General features: G+C 39.5%; 1 protein-coding gene across 14 annotated transcripts in view; it reads left to right on the top strand.

Annotated features, from left to right (window-relative positions):
• magi2a (membrane associated guanylate kinase, WW and PDZ domain containing 2a) overlaps positions 1–14,061 on the top strand; it is a 267,335-nt gene that overhangs the window by 40,619 nt on the left and 212,655 nt on the right. For all 14 annotated transcript variants that reach the window (XM_073813944.1, XM_065268675.2, XM_073813942.1 and 11 more), the window contains exon 2: positions 13,629–13,745. In XM_073813944.1, the coding sequence (XP_073670045.1) occupies positions 13,629–13,745 (117 nt within the window). The remainder of the gene's footprint in view (positions 1–13,628; positions 13,746–14,061) is intronic.

Raw genomic sequence — 14,061 nt, 5'->3', positions numbered from 1 at the left:
TGAATTAAACTGTACTGAGCTGTGCTGAACTAAACTAAACTGAGCTGTGCTGAACTGTGTTAAGCCTGGAGCTGTGTTCAGCTGAACAAAATCCGAACTGAACTGTGCTGCCTGAACGGTGCTCTGATAAGCCTGGTGCTGTGTTCTGCTGAACTAAATCGAAATGAGCTGTGCTGAACTGAACTTTGCTGTGCTAAGCCTGGTGCTGTGTTCAGCTAAACTAAACTAAACTGAGCTGTGCTAAACTAAACTGAGCTGTGTTAAGCCTGGTGCTGTGTTCTGCTGAACTAAACTGTTCTAAGCTGTGCTAAACTAAACTGAACTGAGCTTTGCTAAACTAAACTGAACTGAGCTGTGCTTATTTTTGTGCTAAGCCAGGTGCTGTGTTGTGTTGAAATAAACTAAACCAAACCAAGCTGGATTGAATTGTGCTCTGATAAGCCTGGTGTTGTGTTCTGCTTAACTAAACTGCACTGAACTGTGCTGAACTGTGCTCTGATAAGCCTGGTGCTGTGTTCTGCTGAACTAAATCAAACTGAGCTGTGCTGAACTAATCTGAACTGAGCTGTGCTAAGCCTGGTGCTGTGTTCTGCTGAACTAAACTGTATTGAGCAGAGCTGTGCTGATTAATGCTAAGCCTGGTGCTGTGTTTGACTGAAATTAACTAAACCAAATCAATCTGTGATGAATTGTGCTCTGATAAGCCTGATACTGTGTTCTGCTGTACTAAACTGAACTGAGCTGTGCTGAACTGTGCAAAGCCTGGTTCTGTGTTCGGCTGAAACTGTACTGAGCTGTGCTGAACTGTGTTAAGCCTGGTGCTGTGTTCAGCTGAACAAAATCCGAACTGAACTGTGCTGAACTGTGCTCTGATAAGCCTTGTGCTGTGTTCTGCTGAACTAAATCAAACTGAGCTGTGCTGAACTAAACTGAACTGAGCTGTGCTAAGCCTGGTGCTGTATTCTGCTGAACTAAACTGTACTGAGCAGAGCTGTGCTGATTAATGCTATGGTGCTGTGTTGGACTGAAATAAACTAAACCAAATCAATCTGTGGTGAATTGTGCTCTGATAAGCCTGATGCTGTGTTCTGCTGTACTAAACTGAACTGAGCTGTGCTGAACTGTGCTAAGCCTGGTTCTGTTTTCGGCTGAACTAAACTGTACTGAGCTGTGCTGAACTAAACTGAACTAAGCTGAACTGTACTAAGCCTGGTGCTGTGTTTTGCTGAACTAATCTAAAGTGAGCTGTGCTGAACTAAACTGAACTAAGCTATGCACTGAGCTGAGCTAAATTGTGCTAAGCCTGATGATGTGTTGTGCTGAACTAAACTGAAAAGAGCTTAACTGTGCTAAGCCTGATGATGTGTTGTACTGAACTAAACTAAACTCAGCTGTGTTAGACAGGTGCTGCATTTTGATAGTGTTAACTTAACTGAACTGAGCTGTGCTGAACTAAACTGAACTGATCCAACCATAGGTCAATCATGCCTTGTCGAACTGGACTGAATTGAATTGACAAAGTGATATCGAATACAGAGTAAACAGATACCACTTTACTATACAAAGATTGTGTGACACAGTAGAAGGAAAGAAATAAAAAAAAACACACAGTAAAGAGAAGGCAGCATTTGAAGTTGGATTTATTATTGAACAGAGATACATGCTTTGTTTTATGCATAGTTCATACAATAAGTATGCAGTCATATAAACAGCTCTGAAGTACTGAAGTAAATGTGTTGATAATAAGACCAGAAGAAAGTGACACAGAGCGCTATGTTTCTGCCCTGTAATCTTCCAGAATATTGAGGTTTATTACACGTGATGGGTGATTTTTATTTCTTCTCTTACTCATAACTCATTTTTATAAACTTGTCATTGTGTTATATCTCTAAAGTGAGCTGAGAAACAGAGCGTGTGTGTGTGTGTGTGTGTGTGTGTGTTCATCGGAGGTTCCAGCTCATTCTGCAGTGCTGAAGATGATGGACATTTTCTATTAGCTGTTCTAACGGCAATCAGAGTGTGAGAGATAAGTGTGTGTTTGTATTCGTGTGTGTTACAGTACACACATCACGTAGACTTCCAACATCCACCAGAACCCTTCACTACACTATATGTTAAGAACAGGATTGACATGTCCCATATGACTAGTACACACTTTACTCCAGAAGTGTGTGTACTCGTGTGCACATGTGTGTGTTCTCAGTGGGTCGTGCCGGTTGCTAAATAAGCATCTCGGATGAACAGAGTCTCTACTCAACCCCTCTGTGTGAATTAGAGGCTTATTATCTAAACAGCTGTCTTCTAGCTGCCCACTTCAAATATGGAGGCACATGTACATGGGAACACACACACACACACACGTACACACACAAGTACACACACAAGTACACAGTCATTACAGAGACAATAAACTATAATAAAGTGCTACATCTGCCTGCTGAGCTGAAAGGTGTAGTGCCACGGCGTATAGCACATAATGATTTTACGATTTAATGCAGCGTGAATATGAAACGTGTTAACTTACCAGATGTTGCTGATTTTTGGGGTTTTCTGTTTGTGTGTGAGTGAATGGCCACACATAGCTAAATACAATGTAGGAATTTTATTTACTTTTTGGCAGTTAAAGGGGGCTTTTCTTGCATGTTAACATGTGCCCGCCTGCACATCTCTTGAGTGCTGCAATGATGACACATTTTTGTTCAGCAACATCGGAAATTAGAGTCCATGGACAGATGACTCAATGTCTGATTATCTCGGATTTTGCTATGGAAATAAAAATTAGAATCAGTTTTTTTTGGAAGTTTTGCATTATGATATATGAGTGCATATTAGCATGATTTTTTTGTTATTCCCATTTGGCATTTGAGATCGATTTGACCCGGTGTCATGAGCAATTCGGTCCCCCCGGGCAATTCGGGCTCCCCTAGGACCCCGATTGGTACCTAGCACTAATGCCTGCTCAAAAATGTGTGATTGCGATATCCCGTCTGCGTAAGCTAATTACGTTGTACAAAATAGAAGCATACAATTTTTTTAAATAAAAGTTAACCAAAAATTAATATAATAAACTTATATTCATGTTGCAGACACGTCAGTACTTTTGTGTCATCATCATTTTACAAAAACCATACTTTTATCTTTACAAATAAAAAAAAAAACATACCTTACGAAATATATATTTTTTAATAGTAAAAGTGTAGTAATCATGGCTTATAAATTATCATCATGTTTTTATCATGTTTTGTATAAGTAATTAATGAGTAAGTAATTGTATAAGTAGACAGTAAAAAGTGGAAATGGTACAGAATATAATATCTAAATAATATGACACAAGAAATGTGTAGATCTCCCACCTATAGCCTCATTTATATACTACTATATGAAACATAATTTAAAAGACATCAATTGTAATTTTAACAACGTTCTTACTACATAAATCATAACGCGATTTTGTAGGAATTGTAATAAGGCGCTTAGAAAACTACCCATGAGGAGTTTTTCCAGCCAATGGAATCACGCGGGGGTCCTAGGGGAGACCAAATTGCTCGGGGGGACCGAATTGCTCATGACACCGGAAGTGGTGTGTGACGTCAAACTCTAAAAGAGTTTTCGCTCTTTGCTCCCCCTACAGGTTGGAAGCAGAATTGTCCATTACCACTGTCGTAAATAATTTAGCCTACTGCAGCAAAGCTGGCTCTGATTGGATTGTAGGTCTGCCGTAAAGCAAGTTTTTGTAGTTTTCACTCGAACTACAGGACCGCGACCCGATGGTTGGAAACTTCTTTAGTGGGGTTTTGGCCGATAGAGGGCTGCAAAGCGAAAGTGCCGTTCACCCTGTTTCGAGTGGATGAATGACTGAAACTTTTTTGGAAACGTTGTTGTAAGGTAAAAAAAACTCTTTGGTGTTTCTTTAACAAGTGGATTGTGATTTTCCATAGGTTTGTGAATTATTGCATTGAAAAAGTGATTCATGATTGGAGTTAAAAAATTATGGGAATTTTTGGAACTTTCTATGGAAATTACACAGGAATATATAAAAATGTTGGCACACGGATGAAGATGAGTCGGATGTCGAGGAAGCTAATGTTGGTATGTGATGCAGTTTGTAAAAATTACTGGAATTATACACATATATAATTTTTTTTAAGTTTCCAACTTAGAATATTTCCAAAATTCTTGAGCTTTGCAACCTTATTTATAATACATGTTTTGTAGTAGGGTTGCCGCGGTGACCTAATTTTCCCACCGATTAATCAGCATGTCACAAACCCGGTGATACCGGTATGGGAGGGGCTTATAAATGCGCATGCAGACGTGCACATTTTACTTTCACTTTTGAATTACGCAACTGTTAAATGCAGTGCTTGAGTACGCTGTGTTAAATCCGTATGAATTTGCGTGCAATGCGAGTGCAACAGCTGGTTTACTTAAGTGCTTGAGTCAATGTGCGCAGGTAATTCTCACAGAACCCGCCAGTCCCAAGCAGAGCAACCGGCTACTTCTCCATAAAGCGCTGCTTGAATGATGGGTTTATTAGTTTTTCTTGATGGAAAAACACAACAACAAAACGATCTCGCTTATATTAAACAATATATGTATATTATAACAAAAACGAGTCAGCACGCGGCTTCTGTCATCATCTGGTCAGTCAGCTCGCCTCGCAAACTCTGACAGAAATAAATGAAATCTGACACCTGCTGCTCTGTAACGTGACGCGCGTTCATCTCCGCTGAATTCAGGCAGCAGACACATTCAGTTGTAAGTGTTTGCTCTCTCTAACGAAACTAAATGATTTAACTACACGAAAATATCAAAACGACGGTGAAAGATGGTGTCGCAGTGGGCAAGTGATCTAACCGGTGAGAAGCTGAAGCACCGGTTATCACCGTTTCACAGACTACCGCGGCAAGCCTATTTTGTAGATTAAGATAATCCTCACAAATGAACACAAATTTTATGAATTTTGAAGCCTAAATACTAGGGATGCTCCGATCAGGATTTTTGCAGCCGATACCGATCACCGATTTGTAATCTTCGTGATCGGCCGATACCGATTCCGATACCGTTTTTTTTTTTTTTAAAGCTGATATGCAAGCTCTTTGATGACTGTAACTGTTACATTTTTTCTAGATAAAATAATACCACGGATGTTCCCTTTGTTATATTACTTGCAGTAATTAGGTATATTATTGTTTTAATAGAGACTCAAATAAATAAGCACAACAAATATTTATTCTGCAAAGAGAAATTTAAAATGGCTTTAAAAAGGCTTATGTCTCCTAAAAGTACTGAAAATAAAACACTTCACAGTCTTTACTGTATTAATTAAATATACACGCATTCGTATGAAGTATAAAAGTTCTTTAGTCAAGAGCAGAGAGTGATTTTATTGAGAGATGAATTAGGTTACTGCAGCTTTAAGACGTGAGAGAGAGAGATCGCTATGTTCACGTGCACTGATGACAGGCTGCTGTCAGTGGGCGGCGGCTGAACGCAGACAAGCAGCTGTGAGGAAAATGAAAGTTTAAACGCTCAAAACTTTAAAACGCATGCAAATAATAAACTTTTGGCATGAGGATGCAATTGTCCGTGATAGATATGTGTTGTATAAGCTGTTTGATGGGGATGTGAAGACGCCTCGCGCTGTTGACCGGAGCGCGTCCTCGTAGAACATACGCATATCTCTGTAAAAGCAAAGAGAGACATACAAATCTGCACGTCGCACATGAGCAACGGGTTGTAAAAATGCTCGCGCTACGTAAAAAATGTCTTTAATTGCAGCCGCATTCAGGATCCTTTTGATGACAAAAGTAAACAGAAAGATCGGTTTATGAGATCGGCAGATTTAGCGAGCACCGATCGAGTCATTTAATGCCATTATCGGCCGATACCGATCGGCGGCCGATCGATCGGAGCATCCCTACTAAATACACTCACCAAAAGTGAAAGATAAACATGGTTATTTTTGAGCTTGATGCTAATGGTCTAATCAGATTCAATGGATTGTGCTAAGCTATGCTAAAAGTGGTAGCGCCAGACCCGGAGATCGGCTGAATGGATTCCAAAATGGTAAGAATCAAATGTTTAACTCTAGGGGAGCTGGAAAATTAGCATATTTTTTGAAAAGTGGAGTGTCCCTTTAAGTAAGTTCTGCCCAAATGTGTTTTATATAAAACTGATTGGTTTGAAGGATTTAAGATAAATCAGTGCAAGCTGTCAAACTTGCATTGTGCCTAGTAGTAGAAAATGGCCAGGTTGAGACAGATTTGTTTTGTTACAGTACCAGTATCAGTTGATCCACTTCACAATAAATCCCGTTCTGAATTATTCCTTCACAAAACTGAGTTTTTGAGCCAGTTCACTGACTCTTGCTGTGATCTTGCTGTTTTGCACTATAAATAATGTAGGTGACACACTGTCTGTGGTGTATGTTGAAGTTTTCTTCTGGCATTGAAGGCCTGGAGGCAGCAGCTGTGGGACTTTATAAGAACTTGTATTTCTCTTCTCTGGGCTTTTTAAGGGCACCTGTTCTGCGTCATATGCTTTGTACTCAAGAGGCACAAAACCCTGTACATTTCACTTACTCATTTTGTGTGGGTTTGTTACGAAATGCGTTTTTATAGAACAACTTGGCAAACTTGGCTGAGATGCTGACTGTGAAATCTTTCAAGTTTCGTGTAATCCAGTCTCTCCCTGACCTCTACACAACCCAATGTGTTCAGACTTATCTTGTCACTACCTGAGCCAGTCTCCAGTGATTCTTACAGGTATGTTTTTGTATTGGCTTTCAAAAATGGCTGGATTCAAATTCAAGTGACTTTGAAGTCAGGCACCATGCAGAGGAACAACTTATGATAGTATCAGACAGTACATTATCTTGAAAATCAGTAAAAATGTAACACTGTCTGAGGGGGAAAGGGTGTGCGCCCTGGTGTTTGCACTGTGTGTGTGTGTGTGTGTGTGTGTGTGTGTGTGTGTGTGTGTGTGTGTGTGTGTGTGTGTGTGTGTATGTGTGTGTGTGTGTGTGTGTGTGTGTGTGCGTGTGTGTGTGTGTGTGTGTGTGTGTGTGTGTGTGTGAAAAGGTCTTGGATTTAGCATTGCAGTCTTTTTGTGTGATAAAGCTTGCAATATTTGCACCAAGGGGCTGTTTCAGGTGTATGTGCTGAGATCGCCCTGGAGATCAGCTTGTAAAATACAATCACTGCCTGGGGTTATGCCAAGATCCCTGCCAAGTGACTGACTTTAAAGGACTAGTGGGAACCAACAGCCTTGTGGACTGAACTCTGATGTATTGTGCAGTAGTTGCTTTGAGCGGCCCGTGTCCTATCTCTCCCCTGGATGCTTTGCTGTCATAATCTCCACATCCCTGTCTAATAAAGCTATCAAGGCCAAAAATAAAAAGCAGAATGGAATTCCCGTCGGATACCTTTTCAAAAGACACAAATGTTAATGAATTTTGTTTAAAGCGATAGAAAACACTCCCTTTATTCTCATCTTTTATACTTAATTGGCACTGACAGTTGTGCTGTTATTGTGTTCTCAGTTTAGCTTGAGGTTTGGGTTTGTACTTTTATCCTTAGTTTTTTGCTTATTTGAAATAAATAAATAATATGACCTTGTGAGCTTGCTGTTCAAAAATGTGTGAACATTTATTGAGACTTTGCTGAAAATAATGTCAAATCTGTCTGCAAATATGTGTTTTGTTAGTGTTGAAGGATTAGGGATCTCTGGGATCGGATTCTACTTGTAGCCTCTTCTTTAATTTCTGACTGGGAGGGTTTTTCTATTTACCCATGGGATACCCAACCATTTTCAGAGTGTGTGTGTGTGTGTGTGTGTGTGTGTGTGTGTGCGTGTGCGTGTGCGTGTGTGTGTGTGTGTGTGTGTGTGTACGTGTACGTGTACGTGTACCTGGCATTTTTAATGTTGTGGGGACCCAAAAAGATAGGAATACCAGTATTTTTTTGACCTTGTGGGGACATTGAGGTCCCCATGAGGAAACAAGCTTATAAATCAAACAGAATGATGTTTATAGAAAATCTAAGGTACAAGAAAGTTTGACCCAGGTCTGGGTCAATATTGGACAGAACACACCGCTGGGTTGAAAATGACCCAGTGCTGGGTTGTTTGAACCTAATTGGTGGGTTGTTGGTGTTTTATTAAGAAGTATAAACAGTAAACATGATATCATATCATCCAGTGAACCCAAGGTAGTCTTTATGGCTGAATAAAAAATGTGTAGATTTCTCTCAAAGACTGGAAAATAGCTAATTTAATGTAATTCAGTGTTTCTCAAACTTTTTCTGCCATTCCCCACTTTGAAGGTAGGTAAGGGTTCCAAGCCCCACCTCTCCCCAATCACCCAAACAAAAATGCTAATTGACTAGGCTTTAAGTTGTAACTGTTAAAATGTATTTAATCACATCATGATTTTATAGAAAAAAAATGTGCAAATGTATTATCACTTTGCATAAAATAGTACTTTGTTCACAAGTAAATAATAATAATGCAAAAGTCATTATACTTTCTTTTCGGCTGACTTTTTGGTTGATTAGGTCCACTGTCTGTCTTGGTTTTCTCTGCTGGTGCCGAATTTCCAGTTTTTTTTCATTCTGTGTTAGAAACGTATCAATTGTTAACTTATAAACTTGCTACCGCCTACCACCTCTTCACATTAAAGTTTTGTTCCGCTTCAGTTAACATTCCGACATTAATTCATTCTTGTAGGCTATGGGTTGACATTTTCTTCACAGTCTGATGTTGTTTTAAGTAAGGGTTATATTTACCTTATATATATTTAAGAGTTATACCACCTGATATTTTTCTGTGTCAGGTGGTACAATCAATGTAAAACTAGAAGGAATTTCTATTAGGCTGGCAAAAGATTAATCGCTATTAATCACATACAAAATAAAAGTTGGTTTTTGCATAATATATTTGTGTTTCATTTTTTTTATTGTTATATATACAAAATAATGACACGGTGCACACACATATTATTATAACAATAAAAAATGAAACAACAACAACTTTTATTTTGTATGCGATTTTTCCCGATTAACTTTTTGACAGTCCTAATTCTATAAGCAAAACCTTATACCAGCATCCAAGTAGATGTTTGTTGAATGTAAATTCCATGCAAAGGTCAGGTGGTGCAACCAGAAAGTCAAAGAGTGCAACTGTTTTTAAAAACATTAAGCTAAATCATTTTTATAAGCTAATACTTTTAGTTTTAATAAATGCAAGCTAAGTTTGTCTATATTATTATACTTTTATTTTTTTTAATTAATGTTTTTCAATTTATAGTTGGTAAATAGTGTTGAGCGATATGCCCCATTTTGAGATCGTCCTATTGTCAGCTGATGAGATCGCCGAAACACGATAGGGGCGGGGTTGTAGTTTACTCATTTATTTATTTGTTCATTTTTTTGTTCATCAAGTTACTTCATTGATGAACAAAAAAGCAAGGGCAACACTGTCATGACTGCAACCTTCTTAAAATTGATGCCATTTATCCGAGCGCGGAAAACCCCAGGTGCTTTAAAATGTCCTGCGTGACAGGGAGCGGGAACAACACACTTGCTGGTTTTAACCCTCTGCGCGCTAACAACCTCTCTAGTGCAAGGAAATGTCAGAGCCGCGCGTATTACAAGCTCATGTGCGAGGAAACGTCTGAATCATGCGCATTACAGGAGTCCATGGCGCTCTAATTCAGGTCCGAGCAAGAGTCCAAGACCCTCGCAGCGCATGAAGTCCAGTTGCACGAGAGTAGGAATCGGCAAACGTTACAAGCTCTCTTGCGCAAAGTGAAACTCACAAACCCTCTCATGCGATGAAAAGCACGTAATGGGCATGTTAAAGGAACATGCCCACAGTTTCCCCCAGAGTTGGATAAGTCCATACATACCTTTCTCATCTCCGTGCGTGCTGTAACTCTGTCTGACGCAGCCCCCGCTAGCTTAGCTTAGCACAAAGACTGGAAGTGAATGGCTCCACCTAGCAAACTGCGCCCAGTAAAATAACGTGAACATTTTCCTATTTATGTGTTGTGATTTGAATAGTCACACCGTGTACAAATAACAAGGTCATATGAGACACAGCCATCTTTTTGCATACTGGGAACTATATTCTCAGAAGGTACTGCTACCTGGGCGGAGTGATATGCTCGCAGCACCCGAGAAGCCCCCTGGTGAGGAGCAGAGAGTTCGGTCAGAGTTGTGCAAATCACTCCCCTCAAGTAGCAGTGCTTCGTCTTCTGAGAATATAGTTCCCAGTATGTATACTGTTAAAAGATCGCTGTGTCTCATATCACCTTTTTATTTGTACACGGTGTGACTATACAAATCACAACACATAAATAGGAAAATGTTTGCGTTATTTTGTCACTTACTGGGCGCAGTTTGCTAGGTGGAGCCATTCACTTCCAGTCTTTGTGCTAAGCTAAGCTAGCGGGGGCTGCGTCAGACAGAGTTACAGCACGCACAGAGATGAGAAAGGTATGTATGGACTTTTCCAACTCTGGGGGATACGGTGAATAAGCTAAATTCCCAAAATGTGGGCGTGTTCCTTTAATGTGAAACTATGATGATAATAACAACCATCACCAACTATCGCCATGAAAGCCTGCTATTGGTGATATGTCTGATGATCGTCGATACACGATACAACCCTAATGGTAAAGTTGTTTTAAAGTTTTTTAAACTATTTTCAAGATTATAATTTTAAATGACTATCAAATAAACAAACAATCAGCACGACATTCTGGCAAAATAAACAATGATTGGTTGTACCACCTGATATCAAAAATATTGTGAAAAATCATTAAAATGTACTGGAATGTTGTTCAATAAACACAACCTTTGTTCCTCCATAAAAAAATGCATTACATTTATTTTTGAAAGATTAAAAAAAAAAAGTTTTCAAGAACTTGTTTTTTCATTGACGCATATAACTCAACTTGAACTGCTTTTATTATGGGCATCTTAATATTAACCAAGTTAATAAAATTAAAAAATCATTATAACATTCAAAAAAATCCAACATACTGTACGATGTTCCTGTAGCTGAGTAGGTAGAGCATTTCATTGACAACACAAAGGTCATGGGTTCGATCCCCAGGGACCACACATACCAATTAACAAATTAAATGCACTGTAAGTGGATAAAAGCATCTGCCAAATGCATAAAATTGACTTGCACTAAAGCAACCATATTTAGAGTCAAAGCAACTAGCCAACACACCGAAATCACTTGGCAGAGCACCTTAGTAGTAAAGTCATAGCAAACCCCTAGTAGAGAAACCTGGCAGAGTTTTGCACAAGCTAGCACAATACTGAAAGACTCAAAAATTGAAAAAGACTATAACATCCAGTTCATCACCGCTGCACGTCTCCAGTCCACCCATAGGGGGCGATGAATCCCTTCCCCAGAATCTCTTGTACACAGAGGGAGAGGGGGGCTTTGTGATAGGTTCCCACTGTCAGAGCACGTTTCTTCTGCAGCGTCCCTGTGTTCAACCTCTCTTTCTCACTGTCTGTCTCTCTCTCTCCGGTCACTGCAGAGCGGCAGTCTCTTTTACAGCGGCATGCAGAGAGACAGCCTGTAGCGCTAAACCCCATCTCACGCTGCTAGGGAACCTGCACACTGTGGCCACAGACCTGTGAAGACCTGGACTGCACACATACACACACACACGCAAACACAGACACGTTTAAACGTCGCCTGCAACATCTGGCTGAACCGTGCAAGAGAGGTGCCTTTCCACTGCGTCCTGTGAGTCAACTTACCAGTCGTGTGTATATGTGTGCATGCATGGGATTTGAAAGAGGCTTCAGGGTTTGCAGCCTGGATTTATTTTCCCTCCAAGGACCTGTGTGTCGGGAGGAGATAAATGAATTTGCGTGCTCATTTGGCGATCATTTTCTGTTTTGTGCCAGTGATGTCTTCGGTATATTTTCACACATGCTTTGATTGTTAACTAGAGGTTTGCGTGAATGGCATGATTGTCATGTTTGGTTAACTGGATTCTCTGGGTTTGTTCTAGGTATGTTGAGTTAAGATGCTTGACTTCTGATGTCTGTGCACCTACAAGTATGGAGATGTGTGTGTTTGAAGCATGTTAAACAGAGTAAGCCGAAGAGTCTTACATTTGCATTCATGCTTTTAGCCAAAGCGACTCATAGTGCATTCAAGCTATGCATTTTTCAGCATGTATGTTCCCCGGGATCGAACCTATGACCTTTGTGTTGCTAACACAATGCTCTACTTATAGAGAGATACAATACAGTGTTTTGGCTTTCTCAGAAAATAAAGGTGCTACAAAATGCATTTTCAGTTCCTAAAGAACCATTCAGTGTTAAAAGAAGATGCTTTTATAGTTTTCAGAACCTTTATGTACTGTACTACAAAGTATTTTTAGTGAATGAAAAGGTCCTTTAGATGTTAAAGGTTCTTTATGGAACCAAACAAAAAAATGGTTCCTCCTTGGCATCGTGTAGCATCTTTATTTTTAAGATTGTATACACAGATCCCAATGTTATTCTACATCTTATTTACATCTTACATCTACATCTTTCAACTTCTTTTACAAGTTGAAATATATGACATATGACTATGTATAACTTTTCATTAATAATAATACTATGAATTTCAAACCTATATCGCTTTTTCTTCTGTGAAACACCAAAGTCGAGATTTGGAAGAATAATTACGCTGCTCTTTTCCATACAATGAAAATGAATGGGGATCATTAAAGTAAACGTATGCGCTATATATATCCCAGTCCATTGAAGTCATATGATAGCTTTGTGTGGATCAAAATTGTTCCCCTCAGCTATAGCACTCAAATCTCATTTGCATTCATTTATATTCAAAAACAACATTTGGAAATGCAAGGTTTGACGACATCATGCCATCGGTTCATGCTTTGCGCAGATTTTTATTTATATATATAGTGAACTGTTCCTTTAGGGACTATGGTTTTCTGTGTATTTATTGCTCATTGAAAAAACAGTTTGCCGAGACATTTAGAGAAATGTGGCACTTTCTCTCGTTTCACTTCTTCTCTCTCTCTTTTCCAACTACCTGCTGATAAAAACACATTTTCTGAGGAGAACCCTTTTGCCATTTCATCACAAGGCGTAATGATGATGATGATGTGTCTGTGTGCAATTGGAAAGCCCCCCGGGGATCCCTGCACGATTCTGAGTTCCTATTTCAAGTCATCCACTAGGAAACATACGATGTGACCTTTGCGGCTCATGTGTGTGCATGAATCGATCGATCGAAGTCGGACTTAACAGCGAGAAAAATACCCACACCAAAACCTGACATGGCTATTTTACCACAGAACAATGCGAAAACTATCATAGACGCATTTTTCAGACGGTTTGGTGACTGAATTGTGACTCGCTGCAGTATTGTCAGGCCTTTTGTTCAGAAAACAGAATGGCTACACACGCGTTCGCGTAAGGGACTCTAATATTACCTCCGAAAAAACTGCACACGAAGCCGTTTTTCTACTGTGTTTATTGCGGTTGTGCGGTTAACGCATAGTCTGTTATCACTTGAGACTTTATCATTGTGGAGGATCTTCTAACCTTCTGTGTGTGTATGTGTTTGTGTTACAGGAGGTGTTGTGGATAAAGATCTCAGGCAGTATCTCAACCTTCGTTTCCAGAAAGGCTCTTTGGACCACGAGCTACAACAAATCATCCGGGACAACCTTTATCTTCGCACCGTACCCTGTGAGTAACTGCTGACCCTTTTTCGTTAACCTTCAACACTCTGGCCTGACCCAGTAGTCTTATGGATGATTTAGTTTTTTTATTGAATGATCCATGGTTTATTTCATTTCTTATTAGCTGACGCCATCGTTTAATTATGCATTTACTGTATTTGGAATCTTGCATTGAATTTGGGCAGCAGTTGATGGTGTCATGCTCCACAATTGTGTTTGTTTGTTTATTTATTTATTAAATAAATAAATAATACCTAATAAAATTAATTTATATATCTTGTAAAGAAAATGCTAGCGGTTGGGTACATTTGCTTACACAATGG

Source organism: Paramisgurnus dabryanus, chromosome 1 (assembly GCF_030506205.2).
Source record: "Paramisgurnus dabryanus chromosome 1, PD_genome_1.1, whole genome shotgun sequence".
NCBI lineage: Eukaryota > Metazoa > Chordata > Actinopteri > Cypriniformes > Cobitidae > Paramisgurnus > Paramisgurnus dabryanus.
This window is presented reverse-complemented; position numbering and strand designations above follow the sequence as displayed.